General features: G+C 35.6%; 1 protein-coding gene across 1 annotated transcript in view; it reads right to left on the reverse strand.

Annotated features, from left to right (window-relative positions):
- Positions 1-749: 749 nt before the first annotated feature.
- LOC117113117 (zinc finger CCCH domain-containing protein 18-like) overlaps positions 750-25,034 on the reverse strand; it is a 26,845-nt gene continuing 2,560 nt past the window's right edge. The window contains exons 2-15 of the mRNA XM_033256362.1: positions 21,908-23,160; positions 21,507-21,645; positions 20,821-20,906; positions 18,668-18,748; positions 17,461-17,597; positions 16,696-16,783; positions 15,895-16,181; positions 14,837-15,235; positions 14,219-14,312; positions 9,008-9,341; positions 8,351-8,687; positions 6,902-7,001; positions 6,585-6,681; positions 750-4,689 (exon numbers count right to left, since the gene is read on the reverse strand). Coding sequence (XP_033112253.1) covers positions 4,394-4,689; positions 6,585-6,681; positions 6,902-7,001; positions 8,351-8,687; positions 9,008-9,341; positions 14,219-14,312; positions 14,837-15,235; positions 15,895-16,181; positions 16,696-16,783; positions 17,461-17,597; positions 18,668-18,748; positions 20,821-20,906; positions 21,507-21,645; positions 21,908-23,122 — 3,690 coding nt within the window. The 5' untranslated portion in view covers positions 23,123-23,160 and the 3' untranslated portion in view covers positions 750-4,393. The remainder of the gene's footprint in view (positions 4,690-6,584; positions 6,682-6,901; positions 7,002-8,350; positions 8,688-9,007; positions 9,342-14,218; positions 14,313-14,836; positions 15,236-15,894; positions 16,182-16,695; positions 16,784-17,460; positions 17,598-18,667; positions 18,749-20,820; positions 20,907-21,506; positions 21,646-21,907; positions 23,161-25,034) is intronic.

Below are 25,034 nucleotides of genomic sequence, written 5' to 3' on the forward strand. Positions count from 1 at the left end.
AACCTTAAATTTTGAAAAAGTCATTAAAAGACACCTCAGAACTCAGGAAAACTCAGATCCCGCCATCTATCTCTTTGGGGTTTATCGATTCATGGAAAAGGAATATGTATGCAACTTCTCATTTTACTTTTATGTATAACACACAGAATAGGCCTATTTACTGCAATAGGAATGAGAAAGTTTACCTGACCGTTTCAAAAGGGAAAAAACCCTTGAATTTTGAAGAACTTAAGTCATTAAAAGACACCTCAGAAGCCCTTGGACCCCTTTCTTTTTGGGGTTATTTGGAAATATTTTGACTTCTCCACCCCTCCCTCCACCCAAAAAAACAAAAAAAAAACATTAAATAAAATAAAAATTGAACCCAGATCCGCCCCTGAACTTCATACCAACCCAACGTATCTTGGTTTACCTGGCACTTAATGTCCGTGGCCTCCGATACCTTTAGGTACTAACAAATTCTTATAAATATATAAAGAAGGGTAGCGTCGCCCTGTAAAGTAGTTCATCATTGTGTAGGTAGGCAAAGAAGTTTTAATATACTACCTTTTCTATATGGGCGGCAATTTGTGTCGTATAAAATGTAAAATCCGAGTAATAATGCTAATTAATGATGATATGTTGCTCTTTTCATATACTCTAGGAGGATGATGATAAAAAAAACATAAATATAATATAAATAGTCTTCGGCGCTAAGTTTCTATTTTGGGCAGTGAAATAGACAAAGAAGCTTCGACATTCCAACAATATAGACTCAGCTGATTTTATTGAAAAAAGTATTCAGGAAATGTTTTCCTGGCCATGGAGACAACCAATGCCTCCAGTCTGTACTTACAAACTGAACAGGTCCGGTATTTACACGTTTTGTCTTTGAAAGCTACAAAGATTTAAAGTACATGGACACTACGTTATGAAAACGGTGGCCGGACATTATGATTACTAGTTGGAGTCACTATAGCAACTCCCTGCAACGGTACAAACCGGAATTTAAATCTGTATCCATGGCAACATCACAGGCACGAGAATAATCATGGTGTAATGCTAACCACGATGATTGGTATAATATGCAGGTAACTATGACAATAAAAAAAATTAAAAATATTGCATTTCAAATCCTATTTAAAGGTTTAACAACTTTTCATTTTAATTAACTTAGCCTAAAAATAAGGTAACAAAAACATCCTTCAACAGGCAGAAATTTAAAAAAAAATTTATCAATGTTTGAAATTTGACTCATCATCATTCAATGTATTTATCCACAGACTCAAGTTTGCTTAGCAACATTTACTCAAAAATATGTGACAACAACATTCTGTGGTAATTAGGAATGAAGGTGACACAGAATCAGATTAATGAATTAGTATTGCCCTTATTTAGCAACAAACAAAACCAGACTGGTCCAAAATCTCGAAACTACAAGGTCAAAACTACTTCGGCAAAAAAAAAATTGGTATTTTTGTACCGAGGAACCTTAAATACTTCTTTTCAAGCTTAAATAATGTTGATACCATTTAGCCAGTTACCATTTTTCCCTCTCGTATGAGGTGAGTACTGGCTGTCAATGAATCATAGCATTAGGCCCAAGTCTAAAGGTAATAGGAATATTTTTAAAAATGCTGACAGAATTGATTCCAAAATGCCTATTTTTTAGTTTTTGGCCTTACTGTCTATTCATTTTAAACAGTTAATTGCTTTTATGGTGTGAAGTTATTTTGATACTTTTTGCCCAATCTTTTGGAGTATGCTCATCAGCAAAAATACTTGTTCAGTAATTCATTAAGTAGGAAAATCAATCTGTTACTAAAAGAAAGTCAGCACAACTTTAGCTTTACTCCCCTGACAGTAGTACAAGTGGTGAAAGAAAAATTACAGCCATTTCCATACTGGTTTCAATTTCTCTAGACATACTAAACTCATAAAATGATTTAAATAATCGTTTAGTGAATCCATAAATTTAGTGCAAGTTGTTAAATCATGCTTGCATATTTGAATTTAAATCAGCATAAGTGCTGATTAAACTATCATATTTATAATATCGAAAAAGCAAAGACTGATAAATATAGTCTGCAAATATAAATAACATCAAAATAAAACAAAACAGAAAGAAGTCATGATACATTAAACAGTCAGTACATGAACTTACAAACGGTTTACATTGCTGTTTTCATGATGAATGTGAAGACTGACAGAAGTACCAACTGGCAGTATGATTCACGTCACAATATATTTCAATGCCAACCATTTGAAAATGCAAGCAACTGCACGTAATATTGCCCAAGATTCTATAGCATCTGCGCTATTGCTTTCACTATATTTTATTATGAATCCCTTAATAATACAATTTATTTTTTTGCTTTTATTTGCTATTTAGGAATGTTTTACATTTCATATTTCTATATCAATAATCGATATTGTAAATTCTGTAATACAATTCTAATATTTTTTTTTTTTTGCAAGTACTTGTACTTTGATATTAGAAATCATATTGGTTTGAAGGAAATAGACGGCAGACATGTCTGTGGTTTGGCAGACTATAGCTTAACTTGCAGCTATATATTTCCAGTGGTTGTTTTCCTGATCGTATTAAGAACACCATTAAGGAGAACCACTTGCAGATTATATTTCAACAGAAACAGGTCAAAGAGGACAAAAAACAAATTATCATTTGCTCATTAATGAACACAACGTGTGCAACAATTCATCATGTTGCAAAAAAATAACCAACTTGGATTCAATGATTTCTTATTCATTGCTTTAGCACACATGTTGGCTATATTTACCTCAGCAATGTATTCACCACAGTCTGTTAGCAAGATTATGCAAAAACTGATGAATGGATCATCATAAAATAAAGTTGAATGACCATATTTGAAGAGATCATTTCTATTTTAAGGTTAAACTATTTAGGCATACAGTGCTAACACAAGCTGCAGCAATACAGTATATGGTTTATGGCCTTTACAATCATGTCATGCTCTATGTACACAACAAGATATAGTTGAGTCTTTTTAACATAAATTCATATTTCTGATTACAAAACACTGACTTTATAATATAATAATAAAACAAAACAAGTTAAGAAAATAAGATTAACATGTTACTAATAATGTAGACACCAAATATAGTTTGAAACAGTGGTTCCCAACCTCACCACACATTGAAAGTCTTCATGGACCGCCAAGTTTAAGTTTACTGATGGTTAAGATTCCACCAATCGGATGATATTATAAAAGACAATTTGCCACACAAGTAAAATATCAAAGCTATTTTAATATCGAGAAGGCTCATAATGATTAGCAGTAAGACAAATAATAGAATTAATTCAAGTGGACCCCCAACATCTTTTTGCAGACCCTTTTGTTTTGGCAAACCACCGATTTTTAGAGGACCCCTAAGGGGTCTGCGGACATCAGGCAGGGAACCACTGACTTTAAATGATCACATAGTACTCCGCCGTGTATATTTGTCATGTTTCAGATTCTTGCCATGTTTCTGACTTTTGCTGTGTGTGCCCTATATTTGTACTACTGTATATCTTGATCTTTGCCATATGCCTTATCTTTGCCATATGTGTGATCTTTGCCATGTGCCTGATATTTGTCATATGCCTTACCTTTGCCATGTGCTTGATCTTAGCCATGTGTCTGATCTTTGCCATATGTCTGAACTTCATCGCACAGGTATGTCTAATCTCTGCAACACGCATGTTTGCCACATGTCTGATGTTTGCCATATATGTCTGATCTTTGCCATGGGCCTGATCATTGTTATGTACCTGATCTTTTGCAACATGTCTGATATTTGCTATGTGTCTGATGTTTACCACATATGTCTGATGTTTGCCATTTGTCTGATGTTTGCCACATGTTTGATGTTTTCCATATATATCTGATGTTTGCCATGTGCTTGACCTTTGTTATGTGGTTTATCTTTGCCATGTCTGACCATTGCCACAAGCCTGACCTTCTGCCATGTGCCTGATATTTACTGCTTGTTCATCACATTGATATTTCAATTTTCAGCATTATAATTCACTATGTTCTACTCAATCCAATTCATATATTCAACTTCCATTCCACACTGTCTATATCTTTATCAAATCTGCATCAAATTTATTGTTAACACCCTATATCTTTCCTCATTTTTATGCTGTATTATCTCATTTTCTTTGCATTTGTTTTTTTAGATAAAATAAATGTTAACTTAAAATTTCTCCAATAACGTAGTTGTTACTTAACAGGACTCATTTAGGTATTTATTGGACATTTGTTGATCAGCCTTCCTTGCTGAAGTTGTCCACAAACAAGTTTATACACAGGATAGGCCTACATACCCAATACTAGATTTGATATCTTATTCACTGCTGTTACTCAACTTCATTGTTCCTATCCTGTCATGTCCCAGCTAACTTAGCCCGTTTCCTAGCAATTGCTTCTTCCACTTCTTTCAGTTGTTTGAGTAACTCTTCCCGCCGTGATTTTGTTCCTTTCTTAGTGACTGTTGCTTTAGCCGGTGCAGGTGCGGGGGCAGAGGGCGCTTTCTGCGTTGCCATGATTACTGCTGGTTTCTCCTGGGCTTTTGTTGAAGGGTTCACAGCAGCTACATTGCCATCTTTCACTGATGGATTCACAGCTGACGAAACCTTTGGTTTGATGTTACCTACAGACTTTTTGCTAACTTGTTTTATTCCTGGAAAAAAAAAATTATGAGATTGAAATCAGTTCAGATTAAACAGAAATCAGAATTATTATTATGCATATAGATAACAACCATGAAATTCATTTATATGCCCACAAAATGGTGAAATATAATAATCTATTTAAATACAAAGTAGGAGATTGAAATACTAATTTAAATTTTTTCAAGTTTGTTGGTTCATCGCAGATTATGTCTAGTGTTTTAGTATAACATGACACAGAATTCTAAAATTTGTTAAATATTTCATGAGGGTGCTCCATCCAGAGAATAGTCATTGACTTCAGTTTGTGTGACATGTAATATAAAGATCAGGTGCTCACTTATTTTGCAATAATCTTGGAAGGTAGAACAAGATACGAACAACAGAATGAAGATGGGATCTATGGCAATATATGAGAGCAAACCTTGAATTGAAGATGGCACTTTTAGACACTATTGTTAGTGTTTAATAGATCCACAAACAGATTCAAATTTTTTTGTTTTGTCCAAAAGAAAATTACAATTACATTGCAAAAATGCATTGTAGAAAAAAACCGTTAAAAATATTAAAATACATAAATGGTATATTAAAATGCTTTAGTAAGTACTTAAACCTGTTTAACAAGTTTAAAGGAATTTTGATAATGCTTAGTTTTTGCAATTGATTTTAACCTCCTACCAGATAGTAAGGTAAAAAAAAAAAATAAATTTTGTGTTTCGAGAAAATATAAAAAAAGGGTAGGTCGGTAGGAAGCTTTTTTTTTTAACAACCAAATATGTGTTTATACCTAAAAAGTAGAAAATACACAAATAATACAACAATTTTGGATTCGCATCGCGTACCATCCAGCAAAATGGGCTAACCTTGCCAAGGCTTTACCAGCTTTATTTGCTCATAAAAAAAAAAAAAAAAAAAAAAAAAAAAAAAAAAAAAAAAAACTAAAATGCCGACCCTTTATGTTGTAAAATCTGGGCCAGTCGGGCGTGGCCAACACAGTAGCCATAAATTATTGCATAAGTAAAATAAGTTTAAGTATTATACAGTACATAGAAAGAAGATCCTTTCTTCACACTTGGAATGTACTGAAAGCAAGATTTGTTTACAAAGACTTTCTCGCCCTAGATATTTGAAATGGATATTAAGCGGAAGTTCTTTGTTTTAGCCAATTCAAAGTAGCTTCTTTTACTTCACAGTTCCTGTTGTCATTTCTGGCAGACTTAAAGTCCCATGTGACAAATTATTTCATTTAAATTCTGTGACATCTGAAATTTGATTCAGCATGTTGAACTACCAACCTGGTTTTGTGTACAATTACCTTCCTGTAACTTAACTTTTTTCTCAATATTTCAGTGTTATATGATAATGAAGACTGCCATTTATAATAGTTATTGAAATATAATATTACTGAATAATGGATATATACTTTTTGTAAAATTTAATCAAATGTTAAATGGAAAAAAATGCATGTAAATTTCTGAATATTGTCTTCTAATGCATTAAACAATGTGTTAGTTAAGCTCTGTCAGACTATAAAAAAAGAAATGTTGTGTGCCTATATATGGTCTTGATGTGATGTCATCGTGACCATATTTAGGCATGTCAGATGTTTTTGTCAAATATAAATTGATATTCTGGACAGGAATTTAGAAATATAATTTTTAAAATTCTTGTAATATATACAGCAATCCAAAATTTACACGATAAGCTTTTCAAAATGTTTTAGTCTGGCAAAGAATGCCATGTATTAGCAGCACTGTTACTTTTCTCAACATCATAAATCTATATTATGGCTCAATTATTATTGTCGCATTAGTTTTGACTGCCTGGACTGTTGCATAAAACTTGAAAGAGATTCTCTTGATGTTTAAAATAATCCTAGTGGGATAGAATAATTTTGATGACTCACCCTTCTGCTTAGTAGTTGGTGAGGGGGGCTTAGCCTTTTTTGCAATGGACTGAGTTGATGCCTCCAGGGATCTCTTCTTACTTGTTGTATCACTTGGCTGTGGATGGAAAACAAACGTATCAAATCCCAATATCACCGAGAGATTTAAGTTGTTTTTATATTTTATAGAATTGCGTCTTGATTTTGATATAATAGCATCAGCTGGAGATTAACATCTTAAACCACAAAGCTATCAAGACTAAATCAAAACACAGGTTCTTTTAATGTCTGAAATAAGATATGTTCTAGAGAAATCACCAAACAAATTACACACTTACCTTTTTCAGAAGGGTTAACTTAATATCCTTACGTGCACTGTATTTCAATGGATCTGATCTATCATGACTGATCGCAGCAGAGGAGGTACCACTTGGTTTACTATAGAAATCAAAAGAATATTAATGTCGTACTTATGATATACATACTTTTTTTCCTTAAATTATACAAAACGAAGCTTTATTACACATCCTCTCTAACAATACTAATTAGCTGGAACAGTACCAATATGGCGACTATCATGGTATAACCTGCACAGATGGATTATTATTTATTCCCAATAGCTAAATGTTGCTAATTAGTACCCACAAATAAAGTTATTTATTCACTTTCATTTGTTAGAATGATTCAGGAAAAACTAATGAAATGATCTCAAAGACACAGAAAGCTGAAAAAAATCACATTAATAAACTGTGGTGGCGAACGTAGTACTCCCTCGAGTGCCTGCTCTAGCATTATAGTTGCAAGAGTACCAAGTCTCCCTCATGTCACAGGAGTTTTTCCAGGAATCGGGAACGCATCCCACACTCCAGCAAGCAAGCAAGAACCTCATGGAAAATAAACAATCGTGTCTGTGTTTTGGTTCTTGGTTCCAAGTTTAGTTTAGATTGATCCACTGTTTAGTTTATCCCTTTTTATCTTTTCGGTTCTCTCAGCGCATAGAAATCGGTATATGAGCTATATATATATCCCACTTCATACAAACAATCTTCTACATAATTCTTGACATTAGGATGTTTTTACTACTGTATTATCAATTGTCTGCTGGAAGTCCAAGCTAATGGGTATAACCATGCACAGCAAAACATAATTTAGTAGAAACCCTCAATTACCAACCCCAATTTAACGAATTCCCGATTTTACAAACGTAAAATCAAGGCGATGACGTCATAAAAAATTCCCTATTTTGTTATTTGAGGTATATTTATTTAAAAATTCAACATCAAAAACATACATAGCAGTGACTAAGGCTGAATTGCGTATGAATTAACAAGAATAAAATCCATATAAAATACAATTGTTATTATCGTTATAAAATATGAAAAATTCAAGAGCAAAACCAATATCAAAATACGTTATAATATTTGTTAATGTGTGTGGGGCCTACAGTGGGATCAGAATGCTTTGAAACTGCCTACTGTAGGCCTAGGCCCCCTCAGACTTAGCTGCATAGGCCTGTGGGCCTAGCCTAGGCCTAGTTAATGTCAGTGTAAGTAGTAGTTCAATAGGAATTTGGGTCAACCCCGATTTCACGAATACCTGCAATTACAAACAGCTCTGGGCCCGTGTTGTACGTAATTGATGGGTACTACTGTAGATGTATTTAAACATACAATATCTCCCAAATGTGGATTTTTCCAACTTGGGACTACTGCAAGTTGCAAATATTCCAAATCATATATATATAAGGATAATGTTTCTGGTAGTGCAAAACGCATTCAAGTACGTACCTTGGGACTGGTTGTTTTGCTTTTTGTGAAGCCTTGTTGACAATATTACTGCTAGTAGCTGGCATGGGTGTCACTTTGGCTGTCTTTTTAGTTGAGGTATTAGCCTGACTGCTTGGTAGCGGTTTGATAGCTTTTGATTTAGGCAAGGCCTTTGATAGTGGGTTTGGCGAAGCCTTTGTTGTACCCTCTTGTGTTTTCACTCCATCCCTAGGCTTTGAACTACTAGGCTTAGCTTTCACCACACCTTGCTTCACCTTAGTTGTTGCAACAGAGGGTTTCTTGTTTCCTTCTGATGCTTTTTTACTGGACATTTTCTTCATGGGTGCACTGGTTTTTACTACAAAAAAAATAGAAAAAGAAAAATATGGCTTTAATGTAATTTATACTTGTAAGTCTAAAACAACTTTGTAGAGTAGTTTACTTAGCATTCTGGGAAAAAAATCCTCTTTTAAAACATAGAGAATGAGATTCTTCAGTAGAAGAATGTAAGATTCTGAAAATAAATATAGCATTCTCCTTTACATTGTAACATAAACTGAAGATTTTTTTTCTTGAGAAAGATTCATTGAAAATTCAGCTTCGCTTTTTTTTTTTAAAGGTATCTGTAGATCATAAGGATGCCTGACATTATCTCATAAATGATGTTTTCTGTTTTACCTTTAATCTCTTTTATAGGAATGGGTTGGTCAGAGAGATCAGAGCTTGCTGAAGACACTGGACTCGCAAGGTTTGCATACATATGTTCCGAATCTGCACTAACACTTGAAGCACGGGATGCAGGAGAACGTGACCTGGATGAGATACTACTATAAGACTGTGAACGTGACCGTGATCGTGACCGCGACCTTGATCGGGAGAATGACCGGGACCTGCTTCTACTACTACCACTACTTGACCGGCTGCTTCTGCTGCTACGAGAGCTTGAACTTAGACTGCGTTCTTTTGAAGGGCGTAGATGGTCTGCAATTGGCTGAACTCTCTTAACTTGTTTCTGTAGAAAAAAATACAAGTTAAATTAGCTTTTTCGTACAAAATTTACAAGAATACAAGTAGATTTTATTCATCCCACTACAAGAAAATTTCACAGCTGAATATAACAATGTGAATACAGTACAACAAAATGCATTTATACAATTAAATGATAGCGATGCTTCTCAACAGAATGACATCATCATTGAATCACAGATTAAATTAGCAACTATTTTCATGGAAGAGAACACCATTTGATGAAAATTTTCAATAAAAAAAGTCAACTTGTCCATGAGATAAGTGAGGTTGGAAGCTATTGGACATGCCCACAATTAGGAAAGATCACTGCTCATATTTGTGTGGTTTCATCATGTACTTTGTAGAGGCCTTCATTCTACAGTGGGTCACAATTGCTATTGGGTAATTCAGAGTTAGAATTCTCATACAATACCTCAATGGTAAGGCTGTAGGCCAACGCTATACAGGGCTAAGCATTGAAACAGCTGCCCAGGCAAACGAAAAACAATTCCATTCTCTCTAGCTGCCTAGCCATGTGTTACTCAGGGATGTCACCAGCTTTTTGGAGTGCCAGTCACCACCCCCACCCCCCATTTTCCCGGGGTGGGGGGTGTTGTATTCGTGAAAGCTCTTAAAAACCAAAAGGCCCAAGTCGAGCAGGCCTAGGCCCAAGGCTAGCTGACGCGATTTTTTTAGGCTAGGCCCAGGTAGGCCAAATCAGGATCAAACAAACGAAATTGCGAAAGTATAGCAACATCATCAACCGGGAACCTGTGTGTAATATTGTCTATTAGCGTATCAATGTACTTTCCACGGATGTGCTTATAAAAAAAATAGGCGTCATCAGCTCATTTCTTGACGTCAATGTCGGAAGATTTTAGTTGGTCCAGTAGTTGTGGTACCTCCTGTAAATTCGGTCCAGTTGTTTCCTTCATATCAGAGATAGTTGTGATTGTTGCTTTCACGAGCGGTTGAATCGAACCATGCTCAAATTCACGAGCCTGGAATGCTTTGCAGAGGCGACTTACGTGCGGCAAGATGTCACAAAGTAGCAACATCGTTGCTATGAAACGATAAGTTCTTGTTAAGTGAGAGAGTCCAAGTGCCTTTGCGTCACCACGCTCTTCGCCTTCTCTTTCCAGGCTTATAAGTATACTGATGAAACTCTCTTTCAAACGAGAAACTGAATGTTCAATACTGAGCCATCGCGTAGATGATGGTTCGATAGGTTTCAACACCTTCTCATTTGGTGCAGTTTGTATTGCGTGCAAACCAGCGGTTCTGACTGCGCTGTTGTTGAAAAAGTCATATAATTGCCTAAGTATCGACGCAAATTTCTTAACAAATGGTACGGCATTGACAGCTTGTGATGTTGCGAGTTGTAAACAATTGCCACAGCAATGAATCCCAACGGCAGATTTAGCAAGTTCTTGTAATCGCTTCACGACGCCACTTTGTTTTCCAGTCATTACGGCAGCTCCGTCAGTACCAATCCCACATAAATGTTCAAAATCCAGTCCCTTATCATTGAAATATAAAAAACGTGTTTTGTGATGGTTTTGGCATTTAGGGCAACTGTGCCTTCCCCGTCGATCGCTGCTTTCAATGGTTCAATCATTTTCAAAAATTTGACACACAGTTTCCCATTGGCATCAATGTATCGGCAGTTCAATGTTATTTGTTCGCAGATGCTCACATCAGTAGTTTCATCTAACATAATTGCAACATCAAGAAGTGTTGATTCCTTGAGCTGGTCAGATAGAAACGATAACATCTCCTGAATTGACTTACTGTATTACTACAATATGTAACGTTCTTTGCAACATTTAAATCATCCTTAACATTCAAGCCAAGTTGTGTAAGTAGATCTAGCAGAGGTTTGAAGTTTGTGATGTGCGGGATACGTCTTTTTGCAAGAAAGTATAAGCATTTAAATGCAGATGTAATGGCCGAGTCGTTCATTTCTGGCAGAATTACTTCAGCTATGTTGTGAGTACTTATGATAAGTTTGAGATTCATAGCAGTTTGGTGTGCTGTTAACGTCTCGTGCTCCTTGATGCTGCTTAGTTGGAGCCTTCTACAAGATGTGATGTTCCACGTATCTCTGTCGTATGGTCGCATGTTGTATTTCTGACAGAGACGACAGTACATCCCTGTCTCGCTTGGCTGATAGTAAAGCCAAGATGTACGGCCATTTAACTACTCATTTCGGAAATGAGTGGATTGCTTTCCCGTTTTGGCCTTCTTGGAAGGTTGAGGTACCGGCTGGTTCTCCTCATTTTTCCGTTTAGGTCTGCTAGAGGTGAAACCAAACATTGCTAGAGACATTGCGAGATAATTCTAGTGCTACGACGATAATATAATACTGCTGGAATGACGATGATAATATTGCTGAAACGAGAGACGATGATAACTGCTGCAAAGACGATGATAATACTGCTTGCTAACTTGTTGAAAACTAGATTAGAAATGGTGTTTCCTTCAAGTTTTTTCGAGAACTTTTATACATGAGGTGTGAAAAGTATAGAAATTGGTGAATGAAGTACTTGTACTTAGATACATGCCTTTTCTTTTGTAATACGCGCGCGAGCAGTGCGGGTTTAATAAGATGCCTTGCGCATTATTGTTTCTTTTGACAGCGGCAAGCGCGCAACGCGCCTCACGGTATCTTCAATAGAAGGTTACAGCTATTCATGTACCCAGCCGCATTGTTTGCCGTAATTTCACATGTTTGACGATTACCACGATGAATGTGTATGTCATATGTGCATTGTCCATTTACACACATTATATATCAATTATAATTAAAAGTGAAAAACTTAAAATACAAAATTTAAAACAATTATGGACAATATAGAATAACATTAACAAAATGAAAACAAAGTAAAGAAATAAAACATAAATCAGGTTTCCATTGCGTTGCATTGCGTTAAAACTAGTTCATTCATTGCATAAACTTTACCCAATAAAAAAGCTTGACAGTTTCAGCACTGCTTTTTTTCTAGAGTTTATTTACCTATCAGTCAGTCAATCATCAATCACAAAAATAATATGCCTACAAATAATGCCAAGAAATATCCAGATTCTGAATTATTCTATCAAAATTGTCACTAAAAAATAGAAGTTGCAGCTAGATAATGATTCAGACAAGTTATCAGATAACACTTGAACTTGCAAGACCTCATAATTGAATGGACAGAATTAGTCAGGACTTGTAACAACTGCAGTCAGTTTGTTGTTTCTGATTAAATCAACTAGTTTTAGTACATCTTCATACTTAGCTTTACTTACTTTTCGATATCAGTATTTCTGTACATTCTGATTTTAATTAAATTAATCAAATTAGTAGCACTCTTTTTGACTAACAATATATTTTTTTCCACAAGACCTTGTTTCAGTCAATAGGACTGCAGGTGTAGTTTACAGTATAAGTTCATTGATATCAAAATATTTTGATTGGATAGAAAGCAGCTCAACTCCTGTCTCTTATACACATCTTGTCACTGATTCATGTGCACTCATTTATTTATTTGTCCATTTACACACATTATATATCAATTATAATTAAAAGTGAAAAACTTAAAATACAAAATTTAAAACAATTATGGACAATATAGAATAACATTAACAAAATGAAAACAAAGTAAAGAAATAAAACATAAATCAGGTTTCATAAATTTTTAATAATCTTCCTGCCCCGGACCATGCTCTCATAATAAAACACTTGAATCGTCACGATTTTAACTTTAACCTTTGAATGGGTAAGCAACCGTTTCATGCCGGCCCATCACGTTCGCTATGACTCAACTGTTTAATATCGATTTATTGGTTTAAATTATTTCTTTCTTGTCTGATTAAAATTTTGTATTATTTTCATGGATTTTAAAATGCAATTTTAGATGTTTTGTTGAATAGAAATGATTATCTGTAATGATGTCAACAGCACAAATGGCATTCACTAAATAGATATTTTCTAATTTGGATGAAATTTGTTAATTTGGAGATCTGCAATATTAAAGTTTATTTTATTTGTTATAACTCAAAAACTGGCCAGTTGTTAAGATTAGGGTACACTTCATTTATGAAAAGCATTCTGTGTAAACAAATTGCATTACCCTAACTATTTTGGCATGTATTCTGCCTAATACTAACATAATTTGTATATATTGACTGCTCATGCGTGGAATGGTGCAATTTATTGCCCCGAGGTATGTGGAGACTGTAGCCTATCTTCCCAAGGGTCGAAGCTACTGTCTCCGGCCCTCGGGAAGATAGGCTACGGTCTCTACATCGCCGAGGGGCAATAGATTTTACCGTTCCCTGAATCTAGAGCAGTCAATACTTGTTTTATATACCTCATACACAGATTCTACGAGGCCTAAAAAAGTACTTACTTCCTAGTCTAGTATTAGAGGCATAGCTAGGGCCAGGCCTATGATAGGTGAACAAAGAGTATGTCTAGTTCTTCTTTGCTTATTTCCTCAAGTTCAATAGCATCCATCATCTTGCAATATTTTTCGAATATTGACAAGATATATTTAATTTGTATTTTGGTGCTTTTGCTATTGGCTTCTTCAATAAATAAATAATACTAGGCCTACGCTAGTCCTTCTTCATCTTGAACCAACCAACCTCCATATTTGTTTATCGTCTTTATCAGTCCCCTTTACCGTCAGCAGCATGATGTTAGGTAGACCAACATTTTGCACATCGCGACAGGTCAAAAAAGTACTATTTTTGTGGGGAATAATACTTTTTGAGGGGATAGTGCTTTCTATTGCGCCGCTTAGAATCTATGTATGAGGTACAGTATATAAAGCCATCTATTAAATAAGGTAATCATAAACCTTAACTACCAAACTATATTCAAGACCATCTTACCTGAAAATGAATAGGAGGTATTGATAGTTTCTTTGAGGCCTGAACAGGAGCACTTGCTTTCTTTGTCACAGGTGGTGGACCAGTTCTATTATCACTATATGAATTTGGAACCAGTAAATATACATGATCAGCATGTCATTATTCCTAAAATCTGGTTTCTAGTTGTTTTAATAAACTATTTACTATGTAATACTACCATTATTTGTAAATAATAGTACCATTTAACAGTACTATTATTTATATATAGTGCATATGTGTCACTATTTGCAATTTGTGTTTTGGAGTTAAAGGAATGTCAACAATTTTGAAATCTATTTTATTGCACTAAATTAAACTTTATAAAGTGGGTTTTGAGAACCATTAGTCAATTCCATAAAATCTGGTTTCTAGTTGTTTTAATAGTACTGTTTACTATTTATTAGTAGTTATCTATAAAGAATAGTACTACTTAAGAGTAATATTATTAGTAAAGTGCATATACTGCAATGTTTTTATGTTGAAAAGAACAAGCAAAAATAAATGGGTTTTGCGAACCATTAATCAACATAATATCTAGCTATTAAGGGTGCATACGGCTCAGACACTACATACATTTTATTAAATGACTTCATAACTTACACACTAGACTTAATCAATGCAGGCTTAGAACTCTGTGATACTGAAGGTTTTGCTGCAATTGGAGCTCCCGTCTTTGATACAATAAGCTTAGATTGACCATTCTTGCCAGTTGAACTAGCACCAGGTGGCCCACCACGGTTTGGTGGACGGCCACGACTTGACTGGCTGCCACGAGTAGGTTGGTTGTAGTTACTGGTTGGCCCACTCCGACCAGGATGCTTATTGCTAAGCCAGGGTGTAGGCTTGCTTCGAGGCGATGGTGTTCGACTTCTGCTTCTTGAGTATGATCGTGAGGAACGGGATCCTGAACGTGAACGTGAGCGTGAAGAGAACGAAGATGAGGAGGACCTTGAATGACTAGTATAAGACGAATATGAAGACGACCGTGACCGCGAACTTCTGAAAGTTAAAAAGCATAATTATTATTTAGATATACAACCTTTATGCATTTCCTTTTTAGGGTTGTTGTCATTATTCAAACAATAGAAAATGTACTAATTATTAACAAGGATGTCTGTTCCTATATTTCCCTACTGAGATTCGTTGCAACGCCAAGTAAAGATAAACTGCGCCCTCTTACAACAGCAACTTCACACACCACCTTTGGTCATTGTCATTACACACCACCTTGATTGAGGTCATTGCCATTTTTACCGTGATAGCATTGCTATTCTTACAAAGATAAATGCATTCTCAAGACCAAAATATCCTTCCTAGGTAAAATATCTTAGGGTACAACTTATTAATATAATATAGTAAAATTTTAATGTACGAATGTACTGTGTTCTTTGAATGTTTTATTGTGAACACACCACTTGATAATGCGTGAAACTGTTATAAAGTGTACGTTTCAATAAAGTTATTATTATTATTAAAGACAACTCCATTTAAAGACCATCTCCAATTAAAAACCACTTTCTGTGGTACCAAATTTACAATATATGTCTTATCTCTATTATTCTAATTAGAGACAAAAGTTGCTAAAGATTATGGATACTATGGTCCCAAAAGTGGTCCTTAATTGCAGTGGAGACCTGTATTTATGTAGAGGTACTTACGATGAATTACTAAACGAGGAATGTGAACTATGTCTCCTACGCCCCTTAGCACCTAAATTCTTCTTAGGGGATCGTGCTCGGGCCCATGGATCTTGCCAAGAATCGGCTGCCGCACGATTCACAAATGGTACTTTTGGCTCCATTCTGTTTCGTGGTTCACCCACTCGTATTTTATCTTGCCTGTTATAATTTGTTTCCTCTCGTTTGACCTTGGGATATCGGTCGTAACTGCGATCTGTAACTGGGGGTATTTGATCTCTAACGACACCTTCTCTGTTAATACGACCCTGAAAACATATAAGTTTAACAATAATACCAACATTAAAATAAATAGTATAATATATTAAAGAAGCATACCTCTGCAATGGTCACAGGTTGTATGTTATATATTAGGCATTACAAGCCTTTTTAGATAACTATGGACAAAAGTATGGTAACTAGTATAAGCCTTTATAAGCTTAATAATCAATATGGCCTTGTGCCTCCTAATTTTTGTAAGGCACAATAAGCATATTTGACAATAAACATGGGAGTGGTTAATGAGATACAAATTTTTAAATATTTAAAAACCTTTTCCCCCAGTTTTTAAATATTAGAAAATTTCAAAGTTTTTTGTCAAATATACTTTTTGTCTTAGAAATATGAGTTGTACATCCAAATTTTTCCCCCTATGGAGTCTACCTTTAAATACAAACTACCACATTAACTGACATTATAATGGATACAAATGAAACCTAATTATTGCAATATTTCCAAATATAATACTTAATATTAACAGTTAAAAACTGAGGATGTACTTACAACATGAACAGTTGCTGCATATTGTTGTGGTAATGTAGGTTCCTTCATAATAACTTCTCTTACAGGTGAGTCCTCACCTAAATGAAACCTACAAATAAAACAAATGCATATGCATACACACTGTTTAAGTTCTTTTTATAAGGACATTGAAGGAGTATTGATATAACGAAAAACCTGAATCAGGTTGTAATTTTTTCATATGTATTCTTTAAGGATTCCCTGATTTCAATTTCATCTCCTAAGCATCTAAAACAAAATAAAAATTTCATCTCCTAAGCATCTAAAACAAAATAACATACACTGAATTAGTCACCAAATTTGGCATCGTCTAAATCATATCTTGGCTTGGCAATTGAATTGAATTGTTGGGTATAAAACAATAACAGACCTAGAATATCCTATGCTATATCATTGAGCATTCTGAGGTAGTCTATACAAAAACTTACCTAAACACTGATAGTACAATAGCTTTTAGGTGGATAAAGAATGATTCAAAGATTCATCAGAATATATTTGATTTGAGTTGCATGTACAATTTCAATATTAAAAATACAAAGAGTTTGACAGGCTTGGAGTAGCCTAAACTTGTGATGATGCATACAGCAGCGATGGTAGAGCTGTACAGGGCCATCATTGCACCTTCCTGGTCTGTATGACTAAATCGTTATTGTAGAGGCAAAGGCCCTAGCCCTACCATTGGTGACTAATTTGGTGTATTGCAAGCATGCGTGCTACAAATAAATGGAACTAAGAAACAATACATACCCATAAAATTCATCACGATTCCTGTATAAATTTTCTTTGTTGTAGTCTTCATCACCATCATCTGATAGTTCAGCCATCAAACGCTTCTCTTCAAAATCTTCGTCCTGCTCCTTTCTTATCTGCGCTTTCTTACGCAACTGTACATCAAAAACAAATATTTGTTACAGTTTGGATGGCATTCTCATAAGGTGATTTCATAAGTAATGTTAAAATCAACTTGAATCAACATTTATCCATCTACGGTCTAATTGAATTGCAAGCATCCAGAGAATTTATATCATGTGATTGGCTGTCAACAAATTGGCAACCAAGAACCGGGAAGAGGATGAATGGAAGACAAAAGAAAAAGTGGAGGGATGACATCACCACATACATGGGAACAAACTGGGCAAGAGAGGCAACTGACAGAAAAAGATGGAAAATGTTGGAGGAGGGCTTCACACAGCAGTGGGTGAAAAGTCTGATGATGATTTGCTGTAATAAAGCCTCATACATTGTACATCTGAATGTACTTATAAACAACATACTGTAAAAACCTCGAATTGAAGCCCTGGGCTTTTTTTTTTTTGTGAACTTTGGATGGGCTTCTTTTCGAGGATACTTTTGCAAAGTAAAGAGGGGGCTTCTTTTTAAGATGAATGCTGTAAATTTTGTGAATTTATACTATAAAACAATAATAAGGCCACTGTAACATCAATCTGTATCATGGAATGTATTTAACTGGCATTAAATCACCAAAACTACTGTATAAACCAAGCTTGTTTTTAATTTTTTTTTTTTAATTCATATACAGTGTATGTACTGTACTAGCTCGAAAAGAAGCTTATGATATCTTGAAAAGAAGCCCGTGGGCTTCTTTTAAAGATGGGCTTATTTTGGAGGTTAATTTTGCAAACTAAAAAAGGGGAATTCAATTCAAGATGGGCTTCATCTCGAGATTAAGCCCATTCGAGGTTTTACGGTACTGACAATGAACTTTTCAGCTATTAGTCCTGTAAACATTGGCAAGATAAAATAATCATTATAGTTAACTACTGTAGCACAGAGGATTTAATAATAATGGTTATGGTTGTGCACTTAACCATATATCATTGATGTAGAAATACTTCAAGAACATTCAAGAAGAAGGTGACTGATAAATGAGCCTCACAGTCTATTGCACAATAACAAAAGCACACAAGTAGATGAAAAAAAAACCCCAACTAACCTCTTTTGCATGCCTCAAACCTTTCTCCCATGCTGTCTCAACTTTTGGTTCCTCTGGAACAACAGGCCTTTGTACCTCTTCCTACAATGATGAAATGTATTTAAACATGCTTTGTAAATTGTCAATTTGCCTACTTACAAGATACAGACTCATATCTTCTATGAGCAGATTTATCTACAAGTTTCAAGATCTTATATTTTATAATACTGTGTCTTAGTGAAAAAGATGTTTGGCTACAGTTATTTTTTCCCCTTTTTTTTCTCTTTTTCCATTTGGTCGTAAAATCTTGCTCGTAATATTTTTTAACACTGTTCTGAATATTAGTGAAGACGTTTGACTAATTATTTTTTGTTTATTTTATTTTTCATTTGCTTGTAAGTATTAAGAATGCTTTTTCATAGTTACTACCTCATTATAAATGAAGGCTCAAATATTAAAGACAGACTGAACTTTTTCAATAAACTTAGCTCAGTAATCTTCCAACTGAACTTAGAGATATCTCAGATCCTAATCTTCTTAAATGTGCACTCAAGACTTACTTGTTTGCCTTTGTCTCTTTTTGCTGCTTTTTCCTTTTGTGCTTTTATTGTTGTAATCTGTTTATTTGTCTTTGTTTGTGTGACTGTACTATTGTGATGCTTCAGGTTCCTGAATAATGACTGATTTTATGCCTACCATTGTTTTTTCATGAATTATTGAGGCTAGGCGTGCGCTTCATAACCGCAACTGAAAGGCGCAATATAAATACCCAATACCAGTACCAGTAGTACTCCACTTTTTCTGGTCATTTAATTAAGAAACTTTTGGACCAACCTCATATTAAACCAGAGCCTTGCAGGCGTCAACATTCCTATGCATGATACATGACTTAACCCACCATATTTTCTGATTAAGTCATCATAAATTACATAATCAGAAAATATGGTTGGGTCAAATTTGTGTGGTAGTTGAAAAATTCAGGGGGAGACTATATGGCCCAAAATAGTGATTTTAGACCACACTGGTAATGTAATTTGATAGGCAAATTACAGTAATATTTCTTTGAAAAAATTTTGTAGGCCTAGGGCCTACCTAGGTATACAGTATTTTCATTTTACAGTAGTTTGGAACAATATCGGGAGTTGGGGAGCTGGTAGTGGCCGACTAGTCTACAATTTATTTGAAAATAGCTTGGGCCCGATCGTCCACGCCAATTGGGCCCAATCGTCTGTCACCCAAAGTTTTAACCACGATGATCAAGAACGTAAACGATCTAAGCCCCATGCTAGGCCTAGCCTTGCTGCCGTCACTCTGCTACGCATACTACCACATAACAAAGAAAGCGACTTACACGGTGCATTCCTTAAATTTTACACGTATTACTTAAATGTATTTTACGTATTAGACGATAACACGATATCATTGATTAAACGATCTACCACCCTCGCATCGCAGTAACTACTGTACTAAACTAGGCTTAGGCCTCATGTTTTTGTGAAAGCCTAAGCTAGATAGTCGTTATGTACTTGACAGTCAGCTGCCTTTATATCTTCACTTATCTTCAGTTTGCATTCAAAGGGTACACCGCTGCATAGCCAACTGTCAGGAATATAGTACCTTCATATGACTACTCATCATACAACAGAAAAAAACGTCGCATGGAGGTAGAAAAAAAACAGAGATCTAAATGAAAAAAACGATGTATTTCAGCAAATATTAAAACCTTTTTTTTTATTTTAGGCCTCCTTCAAAATGCCTATGCCTACAGCAGTTGATTTTTTTTTGCCGCAAAACCAAAATAGTTTCATCCATGCGGAGTTGCTGATCGGTTAGCATGAGCCCTGACTGAACACACAGAAACTTCACATCAAACTTGCTTCGCATCACAAGGAAAAACAAAATGTCAGAAAACTTTTTTTTACGCATGCGCATTTGCATAAACGTCTACATACACACACACACACACACACACTACACACAGGGAAAACTGTGAAAAGTGATTACAATAGTTCCTATTGCATTACATGCATAGGAACTATAAATACATAGTCATTGTTTAATTGCTAATTTTTTTACGTCAAGGGCCTCGAAGGTACTGTCCAACCCGGGCAGCTCAGAACTTAGTTACGCCACAATTGCAATGATCATGATATTGCTTACAAAGCCATACTAACCTCTGGCGGTGTTGCTGGTCTTGGTGGCGCTAATATACTGGCGTGGAGGTTCTGTATTTCATTCCTTTCAATCATCATGTAATTTCCTTTAATAAATAAAATAAACGGATAAAACCATGAAGCAAATTTCAATACCTATATGATTTTCTGATTTGCTTCTAAAACCATTCTATGATTTTTTTTTTTACTTCCTGGGCAGTATCATATCTATGGGGGGTAACTCATGTCCCAAGTTTTACCATCCCATTGAAAATATTCAGACAAAATAATAACACTCAAGTAAATACTGTATAATTCACCTCACATATCACTCTATTTGGCAAGTTAGCACCCCCGACTTTATCATCGTGGGGCCCCCTTCCCACTTCACCTTCATACTCCTCACTTCAGCCCCCTCAATTTCATGACTCCTAAAAACTAGGAGGTATACAGTACAGTATTCTTGGGCACTCACTGCATTCTACGACCGTCGCACAATGAATCCAACTCCGCTCTCTGTGGTCGATAGACCACGCAATGCTGTCCGCTGATTGTCGGTTGCAGTTTGAATGGATTTTAAAAATTCATTAAAAATTATCAGTTGCGCGCCGTCGCGTTGTGTTGTTCATAGAAACGCGTCGACCGACGATCGTCGTGTGCAGAGAGTGCCCGGTTTTGATGTGTTATTGAGCACTAAACTGTCTTACCTTTATCGTTATAGCCAGGGTGGACAAACCTACACGATAAGCCCCACGTACATTGTCCACGCTGATAAAAACGACATGTTTGGCGAACAAATGGTTTACGCCCATGAGGATCTTTCACTTCTCCTTCTTCGTCTTCATCCTAGCAATGTAAAAATTATCTTTATAAAGAAACTCCAGCATTAGAGGCTGGGAGAGAGCATTAAGGTGATAGCTCTTGCAAAAAAGTGTCTTCAATGGGTTTAAAAAGAGGTGATGCTATATTAAGAGATAGGCAGCTATTTCGAATGTTAAGTTTAAAATCAAAAGGTTAGAGAAAAGGGGTACAATATACAATCCATTGTAATGAATCTCATATTAAATGAATCATCTTGCAGGCTAAACAGCATACGAAAATAACTTACATCTTTTATTTCTCCATCCTCCGTTTCATCATATTCTCCTTCTTCTAACTCTGAATCTGATGTTCTTTTCTTTTCATCCTTGGCATCCTCTATTTCTACTATCTCGCCTTTTTCTTCTGGTCCTCCTGGCTGTTGTTCGCCATGTTCAACATCTTCCTCATAATCCAACTCATCACCATGCATATCCAAAAGCATTTCCGACTGCTTAACCTTGGCTTTATGTCCTTTAACTTCAGAACTCCTGCCTGCACTATATTTTTTATCTGGTTTAATATCCTCTGCTTCAAAATCAGTACTTCCACTTTGTAACAAAATCTGCCCACTACTTGTGGAATCTTTAAAGTTAGTTTTTGAGTCAACCCATTTGACGGGTAGACTTGGACAAGGTTGTTCATTTTCATCACTAATCTCTCCATCATCAGAACTTTCTTTCTCAACTTGTTCTGGCACTTCCTCAAGGTTCATTTTTTCTAGTTCAGTTTGAAAATCAGTTTGTTCTGGGGTTGCTGAGGCTTGCAGTGGATCAATATCAATAGAAGGATCTATGGCCAGTGGATCTTGACTTGCTGATGCTTGTGGCTGATTAACTTCAAGAGCAGATTCTAAGTTCACTTGACCTTGACTTGCTGTGTGTAGTTGATCAATTTCAACTGCAGGATCTAAGCTCACTGGATCTTGACTTTCAATTTTTTGCATCTGATCAACCGTGACAACAGAATCCAAGCTCATCGGATCTTGACCTGATGATTCTTGCACTTGCTCAACCTCAACAGCAGGATCTAAGGTCACTGAATTTTTATCAGAATCACACTCACCGTTGTCATCATTTTCTACAGCAAACTCCATATTCCCTGTTGAATCCGCAGCACTTGCTTCCAGGTCATTAGTCTCCTGACAGGTACTCTGAAGGGGTTTAGTTACTGTTTTTTCTCCTTCAATCGAAGACTCTTCTGTTAGTTCACCTTCTTCATCCAGTGGTTCTCGATATTCAGGATCACATTCTCTTGATAATGGGCTTTGCTGTTCAAGTCCTTCAAGAGTAACCGGTACATTTTTTGCATCAACGTCTACTTCTGGGTCAGTGCTGCTAACATCTGCATCTTCTACACTATATTTCTTATTTTTACTTGTAAAGTTCTCATGGGTATTTAAATCTTGATCAATAGTTTCATCTAATGTGGCTTCTCCCTGAAAGTTATCATCTTGCTCATCCATTCTGTGTAAGCAATTCACTAGTAAACCTTCAGTATCACCTTTGGACAAAACATACAAATATTTCAATCAGATTCATATCATAAATAATAAAACTAAAAACCTAAATTGTTTTCAGTTGTATTTATAATTCATACTTATTCAATCTTTAAAAAAATTACCTAGTCACAGTATTTTGTATCGTAAATACACTCAGTGGCGGATTCAAGGGGAGGGCCCAGCCAGCTGGGAGTGCCATTTAAGGCTATCTAGAGGTGCCATAATCGTAAATTTTGGGGTGAGTACAGCATTTATGTGCTCGCTAGCACGACAAGCTGCTGCTATTTAACTGCAACGTCCTAGAAATTTATTACTGATTGCAAAAATTGCAGTGCCATTTCGTTGTGCTACTGTAGACTGTGAGAAAAACATGGAGGTAAAAAAATTAGGAATTAAAAGTTAGGTGCGAAAATCCATTAGTACCGTCTATGTTAGGGATAACAATCAAGGAACAAGTGTAATTCCAAGTATTATGAAAATTCTCACTGGTAACTGATATCATAAGCCTATTTATTTGTAAAGTAAGTATAGTCTATATCAGGGGTGGGCATAAAAATCGGTCAGAGGGCCAAAATGAATTTTTTATTTAACACCGAGTGCTGCACTTAATCTTTGATGTTTCTATCCAAAAACCTCAAAGCACTGCTTTTACACTACTTAATTCTCAGTATGTTACTTTTTACATATAATCAGTGTCGGGCTGTAAAAATTAAGGTGTTTTCTAGCCAATGTTGCTTGGCGGGCTGCACACACAGGGTTTTTACTTCATTTTCGCACACCACAAAAAAATCATTGTTGGGCAGCATGCGGCCCTCAGGCCTCATTTTTGCTCACCTGCGGTCTACATTTTAATAATAAGACAAACGTAACACATTTAATTTCTTGATTTTAATGTTAATACATTGGACGGAACTGGTTCACAGCCGAAACAGATGGCGCAGTGACCTTTTTTTTTTAAACTGTACAAGTTCCAGTCTGTATAGTAAGGCCTGCACGGGGAAAATAACCTCCAGACAAAAATTTGGTCTCGGAATCCGTCTGCGCATTTCGGAAAATAATGGCCGATTTCCATACAAATTTTGCCAAAAATCAGGCTTTGACCTAATTTTAGTATGTAAACGATGCATATGCAGCAATACAATTCTGCACACCTCTTTTTATAGTAATTTTCCTCGCAGATTTTGAGCTGGTTTATCAGGCATCATCATCCACGCAATTAAAAAAAACTTTACAGCAGTGCCAGTATGCAAGTTGACGTCATATCACATATTATCCAATACAAAAAAAAATCATATTCAACTCTTTTTTCTATCACATTTTATGAGATGCTTTTGATGAAATTTGATAGTGTACACAAAGCTTAAATTTATGAATGTTGGCCTACTGTACTATACAATGAATCCACGGTGTACAAAAATCAAAGAAAGTGGTTATTCGCACGGTATACCGTGCGAATAAGCTCTTATGAGTCTTATTCGCATGGTAGACCTAGCCAATCAGCATTTGACGTTTCATGACGTCTAATCTAACCCTGCCAATAAGTTCTTATTCCCAATTAGCACGGTACATCGTAAATTAACAATATTTAACACAGTATCGTCTCAAAAGACCTAAATATTTTAAGAGAAATTTACTTATTTGTTACGGAATACCTAATCGAACCGAAATACCTTTTCAGATATCATACAAACATTGTCTACCGTGCAAATAGTAAATAATACAATATTCGCACGGTAGACGTAGCCAATCAGCATCGAAAACACTCCCACACATTGGAAAAGGTAAAAAAGGCAGTGAAGAATGTACATCAATCTTATTTTCCAGTACATATATTCGGTGGCGGATCCAGATTTATTATGGTAGAGAGGGATTAGGA

This window comes from Anneissia japonica, unplaced genomic scaffold (assembly GCF_011630105.1).
Source record: "Anneissia japonica isolate Jap-2015-1 unplaced genomic scaffold, ASM1163010v1 scaffold1812_len1207588_cov181, whole genome shotgun sequence".
Taxonomy (NCBI): domain Eukaryota; kingdom Metazoa; phylum Echinodermata; class Crinoidea; order Comatulida; family Comatulidae; genus Anneissia; species Anneissia japonica.